The 12,275-nt window shown below is 40.6% G+C and overlaps 1 protein-coding gene across 4 annotated transcripts in view; it reads left to right on the forward strand.

Moving 5' to 3' along the window:
* The first annotated feature begins 1,428 nt into the window (after positions 1 to 1,428).
* The window catches only part of sgce (sarcoglycan, epsilon), a 56,062-nt gene continuing 45,215 nt past the window's right edge, over positions 1,429 to 12,275 (forward strand). Inside the window, exons 1-2 of one of the 4 annotated variants that reach the window (XM_055662619.1) lie at positions 1,429 to 1,719; positions 4,410 to 4,511. In XM_055662619.1, coding sequence (XP_055518594.1) covers positions 1,683 to 1,719; positions 4,410 to 4,511 — 139 coding nt within the window. In that variant the 5' untranslated portion in view covers positions 1,429 to 1,682. The remainder of the gene's footprint in view (positions 1,720 to 4,409; positions 4,512 to 12,275) is intronic. The other 3 variants (XM_055662638.1, XM_055662610.1, XM_055662628.1) reach the window with 3 other exon arrangements.

Consider the following 12,275-nt stretch of genomic DNA (forward strand, 5'->3'; position numbering starts at 1 on the left):
TCTGGAGTTATGCTCCTGGTAGGGCCAACCATGGTGGTAAGGTCGAGGGGGATGTCTCTAACAGAGAGTAATCCAACCAAGACCTCAACGGTGGAACAGGCGGAGGATGATGGCTGACCTTAGTGGAGTGTCACAACGGCTGGGAAGGCGGATGAAGACTGCAGCAGAAAAGGGTCTCCTTGCCACTGGATCCTGACCCAGATCTGTCAAGGACCGTGTGGTGGCTGTTTGTGCACCAGTCTCCCAACGTTAAACAAAGTCAGGCACAGGCATCCTCCTTATAGGTAATCCACCATACGACCATATGGAGAGGAGAGGACAGTCATACTCATTTAGAGTGACAGCTGATGAATTTTTCAGATATGATTTAAAACAATCATATAGGCAAACAGAGATCGCACAAGGCCATCTTACAGTGGATTTATCTGTGGTGTCCTGACAGGTAATATCATTAAAGTAGGACATTTTTTTTAATTTTGTTTCTGAGAAATAATCCATATACAGATTGATTATTTCATTTCCTGCATTAAAACAGAGATTGCAGTTCAAATATTTATTCAGCTGTAAAGATATTTTCATCTTAAGATTGCAAAAGGTGCTATATATGTAAATTATACATTATGTTTGTAAAAGATAATTCAGGATTTACATTCCCATATCTTATTTATTCACTGTATTCAAACAGCACCAGTTTTTATAACAGAAAGAACTACTGGAATATACAGTATCTTAAATATCTGATTATGTTCAAGCAGATCAAGTCCCATATCAGTGTTTAACTTTAGATTATTCGTTCATCTATTTTATAACTAACATAACTGCTGCATATGAACTGGTGAAATGCTTTAAAACAAATTGATTATGAACTATAAATGGATTATAAAGAATAGGCATGATTCCAAATGAGACAAAAGTATTCATGAAGACAATATTATTAAGATTCTTAAAACTTTTTAAGATATTCATATTTACAATACAATCAGGATGTTAATCAAAATAATAATATGTGTTGTGATGCACTAACATTTGCCGAAGTCTCAGATGGAGCAGGGATAAATCAACTTCGCGGGAAGAAAAATGGTTGTGATGGCTCTTACGGCTGAATAGTACACTGAATTTACTGAATTCGTCACATTCGCAAAAAACGGCAATTTAGATTATTTGACTAATGATTGCCCTGTTTATATCAATTGTCTTAAGCCTTTTGAAAGTTCTTTCTACACTTTCTCCGAAACCCCTCCAAACCCTCACTTTACTAAACCTGCAATTTATTGTCCTCTGCAAGACTGACATTCCTTTCTCCGCGATGTACTTTTCATTTTGCTTTGCTCCCTGCAGCCCCATGCTGTCCCACGATCGCAATCCTTGCAGCCCCACTATCGCAATCCTTGCAGCCCCACTATCGCAATCCTTGCAGCCCCACTATCGCAATTCTTGAAGCCCTTTCCCTCTGCAACCCGCCACCAAAGATCCAATAGCGCGGAGCTATAGGGTCTTTGCCTGCCACTGCTTCTACAGTCTCCCTCTTTCGCAGCCATCACTGGGACCAATCGTGCTGCTGTTCCCATGATGCCGAGCGGCCGACGCGCCTCCGGGCTACATTCCATTTCCAGGGATTGTTCTGCTGCTGCCGAGGCTCGCGCCCATGTCCATTCCTATGTCCATGCCTATGCCCTAGGACGATGGCGAGCGTCGCCTTTTGCATCGCATTGTTGCTTGGTGAGTCACACATCTATCTTCACTTGGACAGCTCAAAACCACGAGAGGAGCGCCCGGAATGGTATGCGTTGGATTGAGGCTTCTCACCCAACCATTGCCTTTCATCTTACGTTATTTAACACTGCCCAGCCTTGCATGGCCCAACCCCCGGCTAATTGGGGGGGTGAAGGAGCCGCAGCATCGGGGTATTTACTCATCGGGTACCACCCGCATCGCAATAGAGCTCCCAGCTCTCAGCGCACTCCCAGCGGCTCGGGCACCGCTCTCTGCTGAGCCATCCCTTGCTCCTCCTTTGACCAAACCGGGCATGTGAAAGATGTCAACGATTTTTTGCTTGCTGGATTGCGCGTTCTGTCTGCCTGACATTAGAAACGGATGTAGGATAAATACACAGTGATGGAAGGCATTTGGTGAGGCATTATCAGTGGAGGGCAGTCGCCGATCCGGCTTGGGACCGACCTTGATACAATGTTAATGTTTGGGCCATTCGCATTAATTCGAGGACCGTTACGCCCCCACATTGATCAACTTTTAAAATAAGTTTCAACCAGAATGGCATGTTATTGCTAAATACTGTTTTAATAATTGTGGAATCTTGCTTTCATAATACACAAAAATTATGAATACCTACATAGAAAAATAGGTGCAGGAGTAGGCCATTCGGCGGTTCGAGCCAGCGCCGCTATTCAATATGATCATGGCTGATCGTCTAAAATCAGTATCCCCTTCTCGCTTTCCCCCCCTATCCCTTGATTCCTCTTTAGCCCTTAGCAAATCTCTTGATTACGGTGGCGTTATCAATACATATTTAATGAATAGTTATTATTTATAGCTAAGGGTTTGACTTAAAACAAGTAAACAATCCTTTTAAATAAGGACAGAGTAGTAACAAGATGTAGCGTGATTTGGGATGGCGCATATTTTAAAGTGAACTGGATGATTTACTCATGAGGGAAGCAGTGGTGCAGCTGGTCCAGTTGCTGCCTCACAGTGCCAGAGACCTGGGTTGGATCCTGACCTTGAGTACTGTCTATGTGGAGTTTGCATGTTCTCCCTGTAACTGCGTGGGTTTCTTCCTGGTGCTGTGATTTCCACCCCCCCCCCCCCCCCCTCCCAAAGACGTGATGGTTTGTAGGTTAATTGGCCTCTGTAAATTGCCTCTAGTATGTAGGGAATGGATGAGAAACTGGGATAACCTAGAAATGGACGGGTCTGTGTTGACTTGGTGGGCCGAAGGGTTTGTTTCCATGTTGTATCTTTCAAACATCAATTAAATGTTTATCAAAAGTAGATAGCTCTGCTGCAATTTCTGCTACTTAAAAGCTTTTAAATTTCAGATTAAGTTCAGTTATTTTAAATAATTAGTAAAAACGTCTACTATTGGTTTTTATTCATAAATAGATTTGAATGATTTTGTGAAACAGTAAATGCCAAGTAGAATGAATTCTGATGCCTGAGTGTAGAATGCTCTGTACTTAAGACATGACAAGGTGTCAGATGTATGGTAAAGGCACACAGCTGGTTCAACAAATATTGTTTCCTATTGACACCACTATTGTCCTTCAGCTATAGTTTGATAAGTTGCCACTTTACTGGTCAAAAATTAATTTCTTGTGAAGAAATTAATGCAATGAACGAAGTGCCCAGGATGGCACTCGAGGCACAATAATCCTCATACAATAGGAAAGTGGAGATAAAACATAATATGTTAGAGCTAGATAAATAAGCATGGTGAATCTGTTTTATTGGCTGACTCGTTTTGCATTTTGTCCACCTTTGTCAGTTACAAAGCAATTAGTTCTTAAACTATTTGGTGCTTTGGCAATTTGGCAGATATGTCTAAGGTGGGGATACAAAATATTGAAGCATGGCCTCTGTATCAAAGAAACGGCAATGGAATTTTGTGGAGAAGCTGCTATGGTATGGGTTCTTCGGCTAAACAATTACTGCTCTTGCCACCTGTGCTGTCAAATGTATTGATGGAGTGTAAATTTGGAAAGATGCCAGTGAGCCTGTCATCTGGAAAATTCCATGTGTGAGGCGAATCACACAAGATGCAGAGCTGTTTATTCTCTTCTACCAGGGCTTGGCAGATAAGACAGTTATGTGATGCAGTATTTTCCAAGGCATTCACTCCCTTTTCCCACAACTGCTAATCTTCCTTACCAATTGAGTGAATGTCCAAGACTAGTTGGTTGTATTAGATGTCTGTAATGACTTTATACTGGCATTGCACAATGGAACAAATGCTAGAAACAGGAGTTGGCCTTGGCAGCACTCCACCATAGTTACACGAGAAACATGGAAGAGTTCTCTGGAAGAATAGTAACTTCAGAGACTCTTACGAGGTTTCTAGATCAAATGTAGAATATACCTTTTTCAATATGTGTTTATTTTTGTGGAATTAAAGCACAGTTGTACCAATAATTTGCTTTTGGTAGCTAAAATGTTTAGTGTTCTTCAAATTTGTCAATTTCAGTCAACAACACCAACCTGTACATGTTAAATCCATATAAAATGTATGCAGTCTATCATGGTAAAGTCTAAAAATTAATTCCATTCCTGGCCACTCGTAGGGTAATATCACACAGATGCATAACTTGCACCACTTAGATTTTCTTTTTATAATACTCTTGGCCATTGATATTGTAGCAGTAAATACCCTTTTAATGTTGTGTTGTTTTGAAAAGTCTGTTTCGTAAGCTGTACAGATGGCATTGAAATCAAAATATGGGAGAATAATGGAATCAACAGTTATCTCGTTAGCAGTAGGACTGCTAAAGTGATGGAGGGTGAGTCCAGTTATGTCAAAATGTGTTTAATAGATGGTTTGTCAGTCAGTGTAACACATTTTGTCTTTAACACTTCAATTTTGTCATAATATTTACCTAATGTGGCTTCCTTATTTTCTAACTATTTGGAAAAGCACTGACAATTTGATAACACATTCTTCTAAATATGCTTACTGGCTTAATTCAATTTAACTATAATTTCAGTTTACACTGTACAAGCATTTGTTTTCAGTGTAATGCATTTAAAATGTAAAGAGGGACATGATGACATTTGATGTATACTGTACCGTGCTCCAGTGCCACATTTTGTGTACAGTAAATGTGTACCTGCAATGCGAGCACTTCAGATTAAAAATAAACTCACTCTAAAGGATAATTGCTAAATGGCAATTGTGTTTTTAAGAGTTAGGGTAAAAGAAAACCTATTTATTTGTATCATCATCTTCATGAATATAACCCCCTGACTACTGAGGGAATAGGCTGTCAGATAACAAATTCAGTTAACACTCTAGTGTAGCAGTGGTGACTGTATCCTCCAGCTCAGGTGGCTGGTGAAGAACATCTAGCTCTATTCTGGAAAATAAAACTACTTCCTTAACAGACAACACCAATGCTGGATTAATTGTGAAAATAAGGTATATTCATTAACATGGACATTAGATTAAAGTTCCAGTTTCTGGTTGATAATCTGTTAGAACATAGAACAGTACAGCACAGGAACAGGCCCTTTAGCTCGCAATTTCTATGCCCAACATGATGCCAAGTTAAACTAAGTCCTCTGCTTGCATGTGATCATTATCTCTCCATTCGTTGCATATCTATGAGCACATTGTAAAATCCTCTTAAATTACCCCCATTGTGTCGGCTTCCACCACCTCGCCGGGTTCCTCTTTAAAAAAAAACTTACTCTACATATCTCCTTTAAAAGTTGGCTCTATCAGCTTAAAGCTGTGCCCTCTGGACTTTGACATTTCCATCCTTGGAAAAATAGTCTGACAGCTTGCCCTATCTATGCCTCGTAATGTTTTACACGTAACACGTCTTCCCTCAACGTCAGATCTTCCCATTCATCTTTTACTGATCCCCCCCATTCATCCTGTACCGATCCCCTCATTCATCCTGTACTGATCACCTCATTCATCCTGTACTGAACCCCTCATTCATCCTGTACTGATCCCTCATTCATCCCATACTGAACCACTCATTCATCCTGTACTGATCCCCCATTCATCCCATCCTGAACCACTCATTCATCCTGTACTGATCTCTCAATTCTACTGAACCCCCCCCCCCCATTCATCCTTTACTGATCCCCCCCATTCATCCTGTACTGATCCTCCATTCATCCTGCACAGACCCTCTGATCCACACTGTACTGACCTCCCCCCCCCCCGCCATTCTTCTTGTACTGATCAACCCATTCATCCTGCGCTGATCCCCAACCCCCCCCCATCCATCCTGTACTGATCCCCCCATTCCAGAAGAATGGGGGGGAACAGTCTGAAGAAGGGTCTCGACCCGAAACGCTGCCTATTTCCTTCGCTTCATAGATGCTGCCTCACCCGCTGAGTTTCTCCAGCAGTTTTGTCTACGCCCATTCATCCTGTGCTGATCCCCCCCATCCATACCGTACTGATCCCCCCCATTCAACCCCACTGACATCCCCCGTGCTCTCTCCCCTCACAATTTTTACATACTCCAACCAACACGTACTAATTCACCTGCCTCAATCCATCCATTCCGCATCGATTGCCTTCCCCTTGCATTGGTCCTTCACAGAAAACATGCTTGCATCAACCTGTAGTGTGCATGGTTAAGCATATATGTTACCGTGGTCCAGGTTTTATTAACACAGGTTGATCATACGCTGAATAATCCAACCACATTTTTGTTTGGAAGTGGAAAGAACTAATAGAAATTGCATTAATTGCAATGTGTAAGAAGAGTTGAGATACTGTATTACAATTTTGCTGCATGTCATTGTGGTGTATATCATGTCTTGATTGGTGAATATGTTTAGTTTGTGACTTTATTTGAAGCAGAAATAATATGTGAATGCTTCATTGAGCATAATTCAGACTGGTAACTACGCACTTCGTCCGAGCACATTATCGCACGCGTCATGCACACCGTCTTAAATGACCACCTAAACTGTAAATTGGCAACCTAAAAAGCTGCCTAGGTTGCCCGGCTGGCAACAGGGAAAGAAAGTTTAGTGAGAGCCTTGAATACTTGAAATGCAGCCTAACCAAAGTCATGGAAAGCTGCAATATGACTTCCTGACAGGTACTCAAAGCCCTGAATAATGAAGATAAGTAGGCCATTTGCCTTCTTTACCACACTATCTATAGGTATGTTACAAAACGTACCTGAATCGTGGCTGAGCATCTGCCCCTCCCCTTGTGTGTGATTTTGGAGCTGTTTGGAGGGGGCGGGTTTAAAACCCGATTTTTACTAGGCTGTTCCAATCGCAGATGTTCAGCCTAGTAAATCATTAACGGAGAATCGCTGCAAGACCCGGTCCCAAAAGCTATTATTAGTTTTATAGGCCTCGAAGAGTAGATATAATAAATTTAAAAGCTCTCGTTCATTCCGCAAGCTCTGGCAGCCCCAGGGTTTTATAAAGCAAACAATTAAAGGTATGTACCTTATTTTTGCATTAAATGGGGCATGTATATAACCCTATAATTATAATTTTCTATAGCGAGTAGCTCATTTTGGGGCTTTTTATATCCCCAGTATTTTTATTTTTTTTTCTCGGCATTTGAGGGCACTAATCCAGCGCGCTGTCAACATTCTAAACCTGCGCGTTCCACATGAACCCACTAGAAAACCGATTTAAATGGTCATTTATTTACAGCAATTGAACACTAAATTCCTTCCATTTGGCCTATAAATTAATGTAAATTAGATATAAAAATCATGTTATATTGTGAATTATTTGTGAATAATCTTTGGACACTTAGGCTATTTAAAAATGTTAATCTTTCCTTAAGAAATGTGCTTTTGACTATCTAAGATCACAGCTTTTTTGTAATGCCCATTGAAAATCAATAGGGAACAAGATGCTAATTTCCGAGTATGAAAATGGTCATAACTTTTTTAATACTTGAGATATGAAAGTGAATTTGGTGTCAAATTAAACTTATTGTTATGCTTTATCTGATGGGATAAATTGCAGACTTGATTTTTTAAATCTCAAAATTTTGTAACATTGCTACTATCTACTTTTGCCACAAGATCCCTCTGAACATCAATGCTGCTAAAGGTCATGCCATTACTCTCCCTTGCATTTGACTTCCAAAATGCAACACACCACACTTGCTCGAATTAAACTCCATATTGCCCATGAGGTGACAATAAGATTAGAACTGGGCTTTGTTTTTAAAGATCTACTAGACCAGGTGCGGACCCGTTGGGCCCATCCACAGGGCAATATTCCACCATTGACCCACAGCCCCCAACTGCGCAGGCACGGCTGAGGGGTTCCCGTCGTGACGCCAGAGACCCCCATTGTGACGCGAGTCACGGCAACCCTCCATCAACTGTACCTCGCCATCCCTCATCCTCCCCATTCCCCCTCATCCCCCAGCACTCCCTCCCCCTCCTCTTCACCCTCCCTCTTCTTTCCCCTCCCCCACTCCTTCCCTCACCTCTCCCTCTCCTTTCCCCTACCCTCAGTCACTCCCCCCTCCCTCAATAACCCCTTTCCCCTCCCTACCCCCCTCCTCTCCCTCTATCTCCCTGCTCCCCCACTCCTCACAATCCCACCCTCCATCCTCACCTCCCCCACTGCCCTCTTCTCCCTCTATCCCCCACTCCCTACCCCTCCTCCTCTCCCTATCCCCCCCCCCCCCCCCGCTCCCCCACCTCACCTCCCCCCTACCCGCAGCCCCCACGGGAGACGTGGCCCTCGAACTGAAGCCGTTCTTGAAAGGCCGAATTAAATGACATCTCTTGAGTTTGAAATGCGGGGCGCCAGCAGCTGTTATGGTCGCTGGCCAGCAGGAGGCAACAAAATGAGTGAGTGGGGGGGTGGGGAGAAGGATCTGATTAAAAACGTGTACTTAAAGGCGACGAAATGTAATGAGGAGCGGATACTTAGAAAGAAAATGAAATCTCCACCGAAATGGAAAAGACCTGGGAGATTGAGCGTCTGGATTCGGCGTGGCAGTGAATCAAAGGAAGAAAGTAAAAGGATCCATCGGTCATTCCGATTGGACATCTGCGAGCATCGGCCATTCCGATTGGACATCTGCGAGCATCGGCCGTTCCGATTGGACATCTGCGAGTATTGGGCACGAATCAAAAGGCAGAAAGGCAGCCAGTCGTCAGGCACAGAGTTTGATAGATAGATAGATAGATAGATAGATAGATAGATAGATAGATAGATAGATAGATAGATAATAGACCAAGTGGGACCCGTTGGGCACCGTTCCCCCAACGCAATAATCCACCACTCACCCGTTCTCCCAACGCAACCCGTTTCCACCACTCACCTGTTCCCCCAACGTAACCCGTTCCCCCAACGCAATATTCCACCACTCACCCATAACCCCCACGGGAGGCCTGGTCCCCCAATGCAACCCGTTTCCCAACGTAAGATTCCACCACTTACCCATTGGGTTCCTGTCAAATGCGTGGCCTGGTCCCCCAACGCAACCAGTTCCCCCAACGCAACATTCGAACACTCATCCATAACCCCCACAGGAGGCCTGGTCCCTCCAATGCAACCCATTGCCTAATGTAAGATTCAACCGCTCACCCGTTTCTCCAATGCAACCCGTTCCCCCAATGCAATATTCCACCACTCACCCATAACCCCCAGCTGTGTAGGTCGGCTAATTGTTAACGCAATATTCGACCACTCACCCATAGTCTCCATGGGAGGCCTGGTCCCCGAACGCAACCCATTCCCCAACGTAAGATTCTACCAGTTCCCTGCCTCCCCCAGCACTGGATGTTAAAAAGAAATTCCAAATGCACTTCTCCTGCCTCGCCCAGCACTTCCAATTCCAATTCCACTGCCCCCTCTCCCTCCTGTGCTGGCAGGAGCAGGAGTAAGTGTTCTATGATGGCAACATTGTTGCAAATGTCAGAGGACTGTGAGATTCCATTCAGATGAAAGCTTGGTGGAAGCACAGAGTGTTCCTGGAATGCAACTTTGTACGGAAGTTTGTTATAAGCTGGGGCTACAAGGATTTAACCGTAAAAATCTTTTGTCTTTATTTTTATTTTTTTTTTTTTTTTCTTATTTTATTTGGGTTTTTTTAAGTAAAAAAAGAACAAAAAAATAGAGAGAAGAAAAAGAGGAAAAATAGATAGTAGAAAATAGAAAAAGGTGACGTGTGTATATAAGAAAAGAAAAAATAGAAAGTAGAAATAGGAGAAAAGGACCCTTAAAAAAGAAATTTTCAAATCTTTGTTCGGAGATGTAAATCTATCCACGACCTGACCTGAAATCAGTAATCTTTACGGTACTGTTGCATCACATGATTCCAAAAAGTCGATGAAAGGGGACCAACTCTTTAAGAATTGGTCATATTTATCTATTAGGCGGAGTCTCATTTCTTCAAGGTGTACTATGTCCATCATATTCCTAATCCACATTTTAATAGTTGGTATAGCTGTATTTTTCCAAAATTCAAGCATCAATAAAAGAATACTTTTTGGTCTTTATTTAAATTGATATCTTCTACAATTATTCCAAATATAATCCATTCCGTATTAGGTTCTATTCTTGACTTGAAGAGCTTTGTAAATATATCAAATATATCGCTCCAAAATGTATTCAACTTTGTACATCCTACAAATGAATGTGTTATATTGCCGTTTTGAAACAAACATTTATCGCATCTGGGAGAGACGTTTGGGTAGAATTTATTCAGCCTCGTTTTTGAATAATATAGTCTATGTAATAATTTAAATTGATTTAAATTATGTCTTGCATTAATGGAGCAATTATGTGTGTTCATCAAATACTTTTCCCATCTATCTTTCGGGATCTTTATCATTAGTTCATGTTCCCAATCTTCTGTTAGTGCCTCTGCTGAGGGTAATTCTCTATTTAATATGCTATTATAAAAATATGATATTAGTTTTTGTGAATCAGCCTTAATATTCATTGCTTCTTCTAAAGGGTCTAAAAATATAGTTTGAAATCTATTTATATATTTCTTCATAAAGTCACATTTCTGTATATATTTAAAATATTGATTATCATTCAGTTTAAATTTTGATTTTAATTGTTGAAATGATAACAATTTGCCCAATTCATACACATCTCCTGCTTTCCTAATCCCCAGTCTATCCCATTGTTTGTATGTTTTGTCGATAAGAGATGGTTTGAATGCAGGATTGTTCAATATTGGGGTTAGTACTGATAGATTATGTAATTTCAAGGATAATTTTATTTGTTTCCAAATTCTTATTGTATTGTGAATAATTGGGTTCTTATATATTATACTATTCAATTTTATTGGTGAGAACAAGATCGTTCCTATATCGTACGGGAAACACTCCTCTTTCTCCATTCTTATCCACTCCGACTGGTGAGTGGAACTATCCAACCAGAACATTATGTTCTTAATATGCACTGCCCAGTAGTAATACGTAAAGTTAGGTAATGATAAACCCCCAACTTCGTTAGGTTTACGCAAATACTTTTGTTGAATTCTGTGTGCTCTATAATCCCATATAAAATTAGTGATATTTTGAATCTAGTTTTTTGAAAAAATATTTTGGAATATATATTGGGATCGCTTGAAACAAATATATTAATTGTGGTAAGAAAGTCATTTTTATAGTGTTAATTCTACCTATCAATGAGAGCGGGAGCGTTTTCCAAAATGTAATCATATCATTCAGTTTATTTAATAGTGGCATAAAATTGGCGCTAATAATGATTTGTGTCTTCTCGTAATTTGAATACCCAAATACTTGAATTTTTCCGTTGCAATTTTGAAAGGGAATTTTAATAAGTGTCTCGTATCCTGTGGTTTTAAAGACATAATTTTGCTTTTATTCCAATTTATTCTATATCCTGAAGAACCAAATTCCTCAATTAGTGTTAATAAGGTGGGGATAATCGTTTGTGTATTAGTAATATATAAAAGAATATCATCAGCATATAATGACATTTTATTCTTTGAGTCCTTAGTATTATATCCGTGAATATTCGGATGATTTCTAATCCTTTCAGCCAGCGGTTCTATCATAAGGGTAAATAGCAATGGTGATAAGGCACAACCCTGCCTATTACTTCTTGTTAAATAACATTTTGGAGATAACATATTATTAGTTAATATTCTTGCCGTAGGTTTATCATAAAGTAGTTTAACCCATCTAATAAAATTCTCTCCAATATTAAATTTTTGGAGTACCTTATATAAATACTGCCATTCTACCTGGTCAAATGCCTTCTCTGCATCCAGCGTAACGACTGAAATATCTTCAATGTCCTCTTTGTGAGAGTACATTATATTGAAAAGCCTTCTCAAATTATTAAATGATTGTCTTTTGGGTATAAATCCCGTTTGATCCGGGTTTACCAATTTGTTAATATAATTATCAGTCTTCTAGCTAGAATCTTTGCTAAGATTTTCTGATCCATATTTAGAAGTGATATAGCTCTATAAGAACCCGGTTCATCTAAATCTTTATCTTTTTTTGGTATAAGCGTTATTGTTGATTCTGCTAAAGTTTCTGGTAGTTTATTTTCGGTATAAGCTTGCGTGTATAAGTTGAGTAATCTTGGTACAATTG

The sequence above is a fragment of the Leucoraja erinacea genome, chromosome 2, assembly GCF_028641065.1.
Source record: "Leucoraja erinacea ecotype New England chromosome 2, Leri_hhj_1, whole genome shotgun sequence".
In the NCBI taxonomy this organism is placed as follows: Eukaryota; Metazoa; Chordata; class Chondrichthyes; order Rajiformes; family Rajidae; genus Leucoraja; species Leucoraja erinaceus.